Source organism: Serinus canaria, chromosome 23 (genome assembly GCF_022539315.1).
Source record: "Serinus canaria isolate serCan28SL12 chromosome 23, serCan2020, whole genome shotgun sequence".
Classification (NCBI taxonomy): Eukaryota; Metazoa; Chordata; class Aves; order Passeriformes; family Fringillidae; genus Serinus; species Serinus canaria.
The window spans coordinates 3,650,875-3,663,430 of NC_066336.1; the positions used below are offsets into that span (position 1 = coordinate 3,650,875).

Genomic DNA, 12,556 nt, shown 5'->3' on the forward strand with positions numbered 1-12,556 from the left:
CTCATCCCGTCATCGCTGGAAGAATTGGGTTGGATATCAGGAAAAGGTTCTTTCCCCCGAGGGTGCTGGCACTGCCCAGGCTCCCCAGGGAATGGGCACGGCCCCGAGGCCGCCAGAGCTCCAGGAGTGTTTGGACAACACCCCCAGGCACAGGGTGGGATTGTTGGGGTGTCCTGTTCATGACCAGGAGTTGGACTCAATGATCCTTGTGGGTCCTTTCCAACTCAGGATATTCCATGACTCTGTTCTGTGATTAACCAGCCCCAGGAGCCTCCCTGGTACCCCATGAGTGAAGTGTGAGCTAAAATTTTATCACTTTAATAACATTAATTGAGCACAGCCAAGAATGGCAAAAGCAAAATTAATTCACCGAGAGCAAGGCAAGGGCTTCCCTTTCCACCAGGAGCAATTTCCATGTAATCAATTAGATGATGTTCCAACTGATATCCCTGTCAGGGAGTGTGCCTGCTCTCCCCACACGAGAGCAAATATTCATAGCAGCAGCACCTGAAGAGTAAATATGGGAGAATCCCCCTAAATTCCCCTGGAAACCCCTGTGAGGTGTGCCCAGGAGGGATTGGCACTGAGACAGCCAGTGGGAATGGGAGGCTGCATCCCAGCAGGAACTCAGACAGGGATGGAGGTGGGGATGAGGTCAGGAAGGATGGAGATGGAGATGGAGATGGAGATGGAGATGGAGATGGAGATGGAGATGGAGATGGAGATGGAGATGGAGATGGAGATGGAGATGGAGATGGAGATGGAGATGGAGATGGAGATGGAGATGGAGATGGAGATGGAGATGGAGATGGAGATGAGAATAGGATGGGAGTGAGGATGAGAATGAAGATGGGGATGCTTCTGCCAGACACACGCCAGCAGAGCTCCCTATTGAGGAGCAATTCCAAACCATGCTGGTCCCATCACAAACCAGAGGAAATAAGGTGGGCACAGCCCATGGGACATGGCCACCAGCCCCTGGGTGCTGCAGTGGTGGGGGCTCCCTTCCTCTGCTGTGTTTGTCCTGTTTGCTGCTGAAAAACAGAAATGAGGATGTTTTCACAGTTCTCAGTTACACACTTCAGCTTTTCCTGGTGCCCCGTGTGAGGCTTTGTGACACAAGAAGTTTGGAATTCTTTCACTGCACCCTCCTGCCCAATGGGAATTGGAATTGTGAGGTTGAACACACTGGTTAAGTAAAGGAGGTGACTTTGCCAGTGGGCAACCCCCCACGGATGGGTTCCTGGATGACATTCCCTGGACAGGAGCTGGTAGAAAGGCGCCCTGCATGCCCCTGTGCCATGCCCTGCACTGGCAGCACCATATTTCCAGCATTGCTCTGGTCCTGGCCCTGCCTTGCCAAGCCATTCACATCATCCCAGGGTTTTGTTTTCCCTCTGGTTTGGCTCCTGCCTAGATTTTTCAAAGGCTCTGGAGCAGGGAGCGCCCTTCCTCCCCTGGCCGGTGCACATTGTTCGAATTAGTGCCTAAATGAAAGGATATTGTTGGTTCCTGTTGGGAGATAATAACCTCAGTAGCAGAGGGAATTTCACCCATGCAGAGAGAATTTGCTGGGCTGCTCCCCTAGCCGGGGTTTGTCTTGCTGGGACGATGGCTGATGGGAATGGCTCCGCCAGGAAGCGGGGGTTTATCTTGGCATGCTGCTCTAATTGCTGAAAACTTTGCTTTCTGACCTCAAAAATGTGCCACCGCTCCCCATCTGGCACAGGGGCACCTGTGGCACAGCTCAGCCGGGATCAGGGCTGATAGCAGCGGTTGCCAGCCGTGAGCCCCGTGGAAAAATGCTCCTGTTCCCAAATTCTTATGGGAGTTTGGTTTTCCCTCTTCCTTCCCATCCGTCTGCCTTCTCCCACTGCTTAAGGAGATATGAACCCCTTGCAGTGCCATGGAAATGGAAGAAAGAGAAAGGAAAATGTGCCCAGACAATGGAAATCCCAGTACATTTCCATTTTTCATAAAGCACAGAGGATTTCAAGCATATGGAAAACATCCTCATCAGCCCAAAATGCACCTTCTGCTCCAGTTTTCTGTTGTAGGGGTGCCAAGTGGCTCCTGCTGCCTCAGTCACCACCATCCCCAGGATGCTGTGGCAGGTGCTGGTGGTGTGGAGGGCACAGGGACAAGCACAGTGGCACCTGGATGATGCCAGGGCAGGAGGGGATGGGCTGTAGGACCCCTCCATGGTCCCCACACCCTGTGCTGGCCAGGTGGGCACCAGTGCTGAGCTCACGTCCAGGCATCCCACCTGGCTTCAACCTGGACAGTCATTTCATTTTACACCCCAAATTTTAATTTTTTTTTAGCCAGTTGTGCTCTGATTGAATTTTTAACAGATGTTTTGACTTGTTATAGGTGAAGGAAAAATAACTCCAAGTGTTTCTTGAGTAGAGCTTGTTCAAAGTTCTCTAGTGGAGCTGTTTCCACACCAGAAAATCCTGACTATGTGCAATCAAACATTTAATTTCCATGGACACAATATCAGAGGATTCCTTCAGGTTAGAATCTGTTACAGTTATTAATCAAAGCGGCGCAGCTGAAATGAAACCTTTTATTGAATGTTGTGACAAAGGGATAAATTAAAGCATTTCTGGAATGTATCAGATTTGGGTCCAAGGCTGAAATTTCAAAATCCTGACGTTTTTTCTGCATTATGAAGTCCAAATGTGGAGCCTTTCTGTGTCAGAGCAAGCGTGCAGCACTCGGGGGGTGCTGGGGCCGTCACCGTTCCATCGGCAGGGAGGGAGGGGATGGTCCCGGGGCTGCAGCACACGTCACACGTCCCCTTCCCAGTTAGTGACACCAGCCCTTCCAGGGACACTCTGCTGAGGATGGTCTGGAATGTTCGGAACAGCCAAGGGATGGTGGTCAAATAAAAAACACATATTTCAATGTACACGGAGATTTTCACCCCCGAATGCTTGCAGAGATACAAATCCATCCACTGGGGAGCTCTGCCTGCAGCCCCACGGGGTTGGGGCTGTGGCTGGAGCAGATTTGCAGACCCCAAGGTGGGGACCCGCCCGCGGCTCTGGGAGGTGACGCCGAGGGGCAAAGCCACCCAGAGGCACCGGCTGTGGCGTGCCTCCCCCTTCCTTTCCATTTCCCAAACAATTTCCTAATCAGCCATTTCTGTCTGGAGTTTATTAGTGATTCACAGGCCAAGAGGAAATGGTGATTTTTGGGTCCTGGTCGGATGGAAGGGGTAGAGTTGGCAGCAATATTCCCTTTTTGTGGCTCAGCAGCAGATAAACCGCAGAGGAAACGTCAGTGGGAGTCAGCCCCGCTTCCCTGGCAGAGCCCGGCTCCCCTGGCCAAGAGAAATCCATTTTTGGGGGGGTTAGGAAAGCAAAGAATAAGGAGGCTTCCTCCTCAGAATGAGTTCTTTGGCAAGGGGGTCTCTGCCCCTGCTGGGTGACAGAGCTGCCTGTCCCAACATCCCCATCACTGGTGAGAGGGTCACACCTCTGCTGGGCTCCCAAACCCCGCAGCCCTTTCCTCCTCTTCCTCCTCTTCCTCCTCCTCCCAGTGCCACCCAAAGGCTGATTCTTGGGGCTGGGAGCTGCTGCAGTGAGCACTCTCTGACCTCCATGAGATTCTCAGCTCCTCTGAAACCCAATCTGGCTGCAGATCCCTGGCATTTTTCACCAAATACAGTGCATTTGCCACTGCTTTGGATTCTGACTGAAAAGGAATTCAGGAGTTACAGGCAGACACCAGGCAGGAGGACTGGGCAGGGGCTGTGGACAAGGAAATGGGGTTGTCTGGATCCAGCCCTCTCTGCCTCTTCCCCAAGTGGTGTTTTCCCCAGAAAATCCTGTGGGAAATGCAGACCATGGGATTCTGTGTGTAAAGCAGCAGAGGGCTGGGGCTGAGGATGGAGCAAGGCCAGGGATGGGACTGGGCTGGCAGCTTCCTCCCTCCAGACTGGCAACTTTTCTGGCCCCTCTCATACAGCCTGGGGTTGCTTTTCTTTTCCTCAGCCTAAAAAAATGACCAAGGTCTATGAAAATAAGAGTGTTGTTTTTAAATTTTGTGAGGCCAAGAGGACAAACCTGTTAATAGCATCCTCCTCCTCTTCCTCTCTCCATCTGCAGGGCCTGCTCCCAACACGAGGTTTTCCAGCCCCAGCTCTGCAGTCACAGGGCAGTGTGGTGGTCCCAGTGGCTCCTGTTCCTGCTGGCAACGTTGGACCTCAATCCTCACAGTCCCCAAGCCTTGTGAAGCCCCTCAGAGCCAGGGACATCCATGGCCACATTGCCCAGAGACGTCACCCATGGCTTTGACCCAATGCTCAGCCCCAGTTTCAGCTGGCTGTGGGGAGAGCTGCTTCCCCAGAGACCCTGAGTCCCCTCCCCTTGTATTTACTGAATGTGTTTACAATTACAGGGGATGCCAGGGAACGCAGAGCGCCGTGGCCAGCGAGTCAGCGTCGGGGCACTGCGGGCTGGAGGTCAGCACACTGTTTACTTTAATTTCTTTGAGAGCTTTTTGGGAGATTTCCCTCCTCCATTATTAAACTCAGATGAGCCGCTGGGGAGGTTAGGTCACATGTGGTTCAGGGCACTTTTTTCTTTCGTAATTTTTTTTTTCATATTTGCAATGTTTCACCCTTAACTCTTTCAGGACAAGCTGCCCATCTCAGCACTGGGATACCAAGATGAGCCCATGAGAGGGATGGTGGCTCCTGGGTGAGCTGTGACCTGGGCTGGTGCTGAAGATGCCATCATGACCCCATCCGAGCATCACTGGGAGGTTTAGTTAGATATCAGGAAGGAGTTCAATCCTCTGAAGGTGCTGGAGCACTGAACAGGCTTCCCAGGGAACGGTCACAGCCCCAAGGCTGCCAGAGCTCCAAGAGGGTTTGAACAATGCTCTCAGGGACAGGGTGGGATCTTCAGGGTGTTGCTGTGCAGAGGGCACAGGGGCTGCAGGCAGAACCTGAGGGGCAGCAGCACCAACACTTACCTGCTCCTGCACCCCCAGCTCCCAACAAGGCCGTGCATGCCCAGCTCATTTTGTACCAGGTGGTTCCAAACTCTGCTGCCTCCTTCCCAGCAGAGGGGTCAGGACTGGCCATGTCCCCTACATGGGGCTGATGTCATGCAGGCACAGGGCCAAGTGCCAGGGCTCCTTCTGTGACCAATTTGGTTCAAAGCTCGTGGCACACTGCAGTGGTCAGCAGGGCACACAGCAGATGAGAAGCAGACAGCAGGAAGAGCACAGGGAGTGGAAGCTGGGCCCTGGGATTGAAGGATGATTTCCACCATGGCCAGTGCCAAGCTGCCATCTCTGGCATGTCCCTGTGATGGCAGCAGGTCTCTGCTGGTGCAAGGTCACAGAGGCTTCCCCAGCCAGGACAGGGAAGGACATGGCATCTGGGACCCAGGGAATGGCCCTGGTGGAGTAATTGGTGCCAGTGCCTTCTGCAGAAGCTCCAGTGGGTCACCCCAGCACCCTTCTCCCTTCCAAACCCAGGATCCCCAGCTCCAAAACCCAAGCACATCAAGTCCTGTGCTCAGTTTTCTTAAATTATTTTTAATTTCCTGGAGGGAGAGCTTTTAATTTATTTCTGGAACAAAGTTGGGGAAGGGGAGGGGAAGATGACTCTGAAGTCCATCCCTCTCCACTTCCAAACATTCCCTTTCCCACTGTCCCTGAAAGGACCAGACCACCCCTCCCTGAGTCACCATGTCCCCTCTATCCTGTGCCCCAAGCTGGGGTTCCCTGCTCTGGGGTTCCCCACAGTGTCCCCACAGGCAGGTCCTTGCAGAGAGGGACAGCTGGGCCTGAGGGGACACTGGTTTGCAGAGGAAGGGAACTGTTTGCACAGGAAGCAGCAAATCCTGATGGTCTCCATCAGACAGAGACAATCCCAGGAGCTGGGCTGAATCCCTGAGCTGCACCAGTACAAAATCCCAGTGAGAACAGACCCCTAAAATCACTGCTTCTGGATCCCTCTGTGAACCCAGAACTTCCCTGGCTCCCACCATGGTTGGCACTTGGGGGAGGAATCCCAAATCCCCCAAACCAGTGGAGCCAGAGCCAGGGCAGCAGGTTTGCAGCAGGCTACAGCACACTGGCACCTGTTGGCCTGTGGGGATTCCTGGGGTGGGGACAAGCAGAGCTGAGAGAGGAGCAAACCCTGCTCTGCCCTGGAGCCAAACTCCAGTGGCACTCATGGTTTTCTGTGCTGAAATCTAAACCAGAGATGGAAAAGGCCTGTTTGGGATGTGCCCCTTGGTAAACTGGGGGAGAAGGTCCCTGAATGGATCAAAACTCCCTCTGTGCTCTCAGAGTTGAAAAATTCACTCAGTTTGAGTTCAGGCCATGATGGGAGTGAAGACCAGAGCAGCACAAAGCAAAGGCTTGGCTGATGGCAAAGGCTGAGCTGGGTCCATTGTGTGCCCAAACTCCTCTTTCTGTCCTGCCTATTCTGAGGTGCCTGAGTCAGCTCCTGCCTTTCCTGTGTGACAGGAAGGGTTTGCTCCTTTAATCTCAGGCTTCCCCTGGAGCTGCAGCCCAAGTGTCCCAGTTACAGCTCTTGGTCCTGCCCCTCTGACTGCTCCTCCATGGAGTTGTCAAAGCCTTTGGAGCAACCAGGAGCAGGAGAGGTTCTCAAGGGGCCTGTTAGGCAGATGAGAAATTAAACCAACTTGTTTATCACTCATATATTCCACTGCTCCAAACCCTCACCATGTCATGGAGGAACATCTGCTCCCTACATCCCACATCCAGCAATTCAGAGCTTTCAAAAGGGCCTCTGTCCATCCTGAAAGCACCTCCATCCCTCTTCCTCCCCCTCGGGGCAGGTGAGAGGTGCCGAGCCCAGCCTGGGTTTGGGCTGTGGAGGGTGCTCTGCTCGTGCCGTGTCTATCCCAGAGCTCGCACAGGATGCCAGGGAAGGCCACACCGAGTGATCCGGCAGGAGGTAGGACCATCCCCGCCCGGGGCAGCTCTGTGGGTGACTGGGCAGTATGCGGCTGCCCCCACCGCGGCTCCCAGCCCCACAAAGCCTCTTTATCCCCCGAGACATTGCCGGTGCTTCATGTGACCCCCGCGCCGGGTGGGGGCCCGTGGGAACCGTTTGATGTTCCTGAGCCTTTTCCTTTCCCAGCGCGGACACCCCGGCTCCGGGAGAGGGGAATAAAGAACCCACTGAGCGCTCAGCTCCGTCCCCATCCCCACGGGGACCTGCTGAGCCTCACGGGACCCACGGGCCGGTGGGAAGGAGCCAGAGTGTCCCAATCCAGCCACCCCGCCCGTGTCGGGGAGCTCCCACCACCTCCCACCCAGCGCCGGGCTGTGCCTGCCAGGGGGGTCCAGCTCCTTCTCCCCGACACGGGTGGGAGTTTTCCCCTTTCCCGTGGAGGACAACGGCGGGAGTTTCTCGAGGGATGCCGTGGGTGAACATGGACCCATAGAGATACACACAGTCACGGCAGCCAGGGGCGGGTGGCAGCGGGCAGGACCGGGCGGCTACGAGAGCCCGGTTACCCCCCTGAGCATCCTCGTTCTACCCAAACATCCCGCTCCCCCCGAGCATCCCTGTTTCCCCCCCATCATCCTTGTCCCCCCCCCAGCATCCCTGTCTCCCCCAGCATCCCTGTTTTCCCCCAACATCCCTGTCCCCTCCAGCATCCCTGTCCCCCCCCAGCATCCCTGTCCCTCCCCAGCATCCCTGTCCCCCCCAGCAGCCCCGCCGGCGCTGTCGGAAGTGCGGCCGTGACACCTCCCCACGCGGGGCCGCTTCCGCTCCCGCTCCCACCCGCGGCGGCGGCGGCGCACGGAGCCCGGACCGGGGCTGGGACCGGGCCCGGGGCCGGGGCCGGAGCAGGGCTGGACCGGGGCGGTGAGTGCTCGGGGCCGGGCGGGCGGTGGGAGCGGAGCGGCGGCTCCCGGGGGGAGGGCTCCGGGGGGCTCTGCGGGGGCTCTGCGGAGGCAGCGGGACCCCTCCAGCGGGGCTGGGATCCCGGAGGCTCCGGGGGGCTCCGCGGGGGCTCTGCAGGGCAGGGATGCTCTCCTACTCACCCCTCCCCCGCCCGAGCATCCCCCGGCAGCGCAGCCCGGCCCCGCTCTTGTGGGGTGCAGCTCCTGTGGGGTGCAGCTCCTATGGGGTGCAGCTCTTCTGTGGGGTGCAGCGGTTTTATGGGGGTGTCACCCAGCCCCGGACCGAGTCACTGCGGGGGCTGCGGGGTGGGGGTCCCGGGGTTCCAGGCCTCTGGCAGCAGCCTGGGCTAGGCACGGGCTCCTGCACCCTCCTGGTGCCCCGCTGCTGGCCGGGGTCAGACCGGGACACCCCAATGGGTTCCTTCCTGCAATTGCTGTGAGGATTCCTTGTAGGAGAGGGCTTGGAGGGCGCCTCTCGCTGCCGGTGACCCAGCAAGAAACGCTGGGATAACCTTCCCTTTTCTGGGCCAGTCTGTTCCCAGTCCTGCAGAGAAGGAAGGTCAGTGGTGTCACCAGTTTGGGCACAGGCTGAGGCCAGCCCCCCACCCTGATGCAGAGCTGGTGACAGAGGTTGTGCAGAGGAGCCCAGGCAGTCTCAGCTGCTGAAAGACATTTATTGCTGTCGGGAAAGCATCTCCTTCCAAGCACACCTTTACCAGCATGAAATTAATTGCATCAGCCACAGCACAAATGCTGCCAGCAGCACGTGCAGCTGCGTGCCTGTGCCCCGTGATGCCCTTTGGCATCACCCAAGGGATGCTGCAAGAACATGGGCTGGGACTGGATCTCTCAGGGAAGGGAGATGGGATGGGAAGTGGCTCCTTGAGCTTCTGCATCAGGTGGGAAGATGCCCTTGGATGGGTGGCACACCTGCCTATGGCAAGGGTGAGAACTAAATGAGCTTTAACATCTCTTCCAACCCAATCCATTCCATGATTCCATGATGTTGCATGGGGCCATGGTGAGAGCAGCAGTCAAACACCCTGGAACACTTCACCCCATGGTAGGTCCAGTGCCTTTAAAGAGGTAAATAAAGCAATGAGCGTGTTTTTCCCCACTGTAGCTGCCCCGAGCTCTGGTTGTGCCAGCCCAGGTGCCCACAGGTGTGTCACGGCTCCATGTCTCTCTTGCAGGCAGGACACCGGCGAGATGTTTGCTGTCTGCCCGGCAAACGCCCCATTCCGGCAGGGCCGGGGGGGCCCAGCGCTGGGCACGGCCCTCCCAGGGGCGGGACATGGGCCGGACTCCAACTCCAACTTCGTGGGAGAGGTGTGTGACAGCAACGAGAACTGGAGCCAGCCAGCGCCGGGGTCCCCGCTGGAGGAGGGCTCCAGCCAGAGCGAAAACACCACAAATCCATCTGATAATCTGCTGTTATTAATGCAGAGACAGATGGTCCAGGGCCGGCTTAGGGACACTGCCCCGGGCCTGGGTGACACGCACCCCGAGCAGGGGGAGCGCAGCCCCCCCGAGGGAGCCGAGGTCAGCGGGGCAGGGGGACACAGCGCTGCCCGGGAGGCGGCCGGGGGATGTGCGAAGCCCCCGAGCTCCCCTGCAGAGGACAACGGCTACGCCAGCAGCTCCCTCAGCATCGATAGCCCCGACAGCACCTGCAGCACCACCTGGGACCCTCCTGCCTCTGCCCCCCGAGCCGAGAGCCCCCCTGAGGCAGGGCCAGCTGAGCCCGAGCTGGGGACCCTTTTCCCGGCGCTGGCAGAGGCCGTGCAGCACCTCCAGGACAAGGAGCGCTTCAAGGAGCAGGAGAAGGAGAAGCACCACATCCAGCTGGTGATGTACCGGCGCCTGGCCCTGCTGCGCTGGATCCACGGCCTGCAGCAGAGAGTTGTGGACCAGCAGAACCGGTTGCAGGAGAGTTTCGACACCATCCTGGATAATCGCAAGGAGCTCATCCGCTGCATGCAGCAGGGCCCAGCCTGCGTCGCTGCTGCAGCTGCCCCTGGCCCCTGAGGTGCCACCAGCGCAGCCCAGCCCAGCCCTCACCCTCCAGATGCTGTGGTATTGGCTGGTGGCATCTCCATCCTGTGCCAAGCGCTCACCGGGGCCCTGGGTGCCCACCCTGCCCTTCCCTTCTCTCTCCAACGCAGCCACGAGTCCCCGAAGAGTTCATCTCCATCGTCCTCTGCACTGGAATTTGTTTTGTCCTGCACCCCGGTCTGGGGTGGTACTGGGCTGGGTTGACCTCAGGACCTTGGGGTTTGCTGAGCCTGAGGTGGCCAGGCTCATCTTTAAACCTAATCTAGTTCATTGCTGAGCCTGGCTTAGCCACACCAGTGCTGGGATGGCCATGCTGGAGCTGCAGGGCAGTGAGGGCCCCAGGGCAGTGAAGCTTCTGAACCTCCCTGGGCAAAGCACTTCCAGCACGAGCTGCATCCCCACATCCCACCTGCACCAGTGCATCCCTGCAGCCACAGCCCAGCCCCTGGTAAACATTGCTTGGTGGTGAGAGTGAGGTGTCCTGGGCTGTAAAAGAGAAAAAAAGTCATTCTGAGAAGTGACCTCAGAATGCTGGAAAGTAAATTTGAGTCAATTGATCCAACACAATATATGTTTTTAATGTCAGTATTAGTGAAAAGTTAATTTAGGTCTATGTGTGTGTGCACGTCTGTCTGCTGTGGGCAATGCTCTCACTCAGTGCATGATCCCAAAGCTGCTCATGGACTTGTGGTGTTGGTGTTTATATTAATTTATCATTTGGGAGCAAAAAGATTTTTTTTTTTTTTTAATCTGCATTTTATCTAGCAAGAGCTGTACACCGAACCCAAAGAACAATTGTCTTACCTAGAGATGGAAAAGGAGCTGCTGTGTGTGTTTGCTGTGCTTTGCTGTGCATCCATAGAACACACATTCCATTGCAGTGCTGATGTGGAGGAGCAGCAGTGGGCAGGGCTCAGCCAGAGGGGTCTGCACTCCCCATCCTGCCCTGGTTGCCAAGCAAAGCTGGGCACTGATTCCATTTCTCATCTGCAAAGGAGGGTGATGAGGGATTCCAGAGATTCCTCCCAGCCAAACTGCTGCCTGCCATCGGAGGAGCCACTTCACCAGGACCCCAGGGAGCAGCAGAACCTGGCAGCCTGGTCAGATCCTGGCACCCACCAGATGCTCCTGGACTGTGGATAAACAACTGTGGCCAAGCCCACCAGTGCCCCACAGGCCAGGGGCAGCCCCAGCCTCCTCCTGCCCCACATGGAGCACAGTCTCTGCTCCCCCTGGGGCTGCTGCCAGTGGGTGAAATGAGGAGATCCACAAAAATCCTCCTCCAAAAAGGACATTTTGGTGGCAAGGGGTGCACTCAGCTCAAAGCAACCTGCGCCAGCACTGGAAGATTCTGGCAGCTTCCTGCAAGGCTCATGCTGCCCTCACCTCCCTTCTGCTCGCTCGTGTCCAGCTCCTGCTGCCTCTGTTGTATCCCAGACCTGTGATTGTGGGCATGTTGCACACCTTAATAAAAGCCTTGGAGCTGAAGGAGCCGAGCCCCAGCTGGATTTGTTCCTTCCTTTCCCTTTCCAAGGCTGCAGGGCTGGGAGCAGCCACCCCCTGCTCACTGTAGGGGCTGGGGCATGTGCAGGTGGAGCTTGGGTGAATGGCAGGTGGAGGGCACAGGTGTTGGCACCTTTCTCCCATCCCTGCACCCCTGGGCATGCTGGCCTGCTGGGCCAGCGCTGGCAGTTCATCCAGGCTCCATTTTTGCAGGTTTTTTTTAAACCCCGGTGTGTGTTGCTCCTCCCCTCTCTGCCGTGGGGCAGCTGGGGTGCGGTCTGAGTGCAGGATTCACCTTCTGCCCCAGGAGAGCCGGGCTGGAACCGGGGGGACCGGATTCCCGCATTCCTGGCACCCTGCCCTGCGGCCCTGCTCGTGGGGAGGGCTGGGGGCAGCTCCGGGTGATGGGGGTGGCAGATAACAACACCTGAGTGTTGACCCAAAGGTGACTTTGCCTCAGGCTTCACAGAGATTAACTAGAGATGAAAAACCGAGGCTGTAGCAGCCCTTTGAACCCTCTCTCACCTTTCCCCCCACCCCTTCCTGCTTCTCCTTTCCAGCCTCTGAGTCTGTGGGAATCCAGGGATGCCATTCAGGGATCCATGTACAGACACAGCAAGGCACGAAGGGCAGAGTGGCCACATTTTTCCATCCTCATCCGTGCCGGGAGGTTTGTCCAAGCCCTCGGGGGTTCCACAGGATGGGGGGTGCTCCTCTCTGAGCCCGTTTCTCACCTCATCCACTTTCCATGGAGCCCATGCTCCCTCAGGTTTGGGGGAAAATGAGCCCTCCCAGCCCTGCAGCAAGACAGAGATTCTCTGTTTGTCTTGGTCAAATGCTTTACACAAATAATTATTTCCAAGGTAAATATTGTGAAAATCCAGAATATTTGCTCAAGAAATGAAAGAATAACTGCAGGAGCACATCAAAGAGGTGGATCTGCTCTGGCAACAAGAGGCTTCCTCCCTGCTCCTGCCCCAGGACCTGGCTGGAGATGGCCAGAACTGATTTGCAAAATCAACTTCAGACAGAGCTTTTCCACCCCCAGCTCCCGTGCCCCAAATGAGATTTGGGAATTAATTAAAAACCT

At 56.8% G+C, this 12,556-nt stretch overlaps 1 protein-coding gene across 2 annotated transcripts; it reads left to right on the forward strand.

The window, feature by feature from the left end:
• The first annotated feature begins 6,612 nt into the window (after positions 1 to 6,612).
• C23H1orf216 (chromosome 23 C1orf216 homolog) lies at positions 6,613 to 11,451 on the forward strand. Of its 2 annotated transcripts, none has more exons than XM_009097586.4 (2): positions 6,613 to 6,949; positions 9,102 to 11,451. In XM_009097586.4, the coding sequence occupies exon 2, from the start codon at positions 9,118 to 9,120 to the stop codon at positions 9,934 to 9,936; it is 819 nt and encodes a 272-aa protein (XP_009095834.2). In that variant the 5' UTR covers positions 6,613 to 6,949; positions 9,102 to 9,117; the 3' UTR covers positions 9,937 to 11,451. The 2 variants fall into 2 exon arrangements, with proteins under 2 accessions (XP_009095834.2, XP_030087705.1); XM_030231845.2 differs by lacking the exon at positions 6,613 to 6,949 and adding an exon at positions 7,787 to 7,870.
• Positions 11,452 to 12,556: the final 1,105 nt, after the last annotated feature.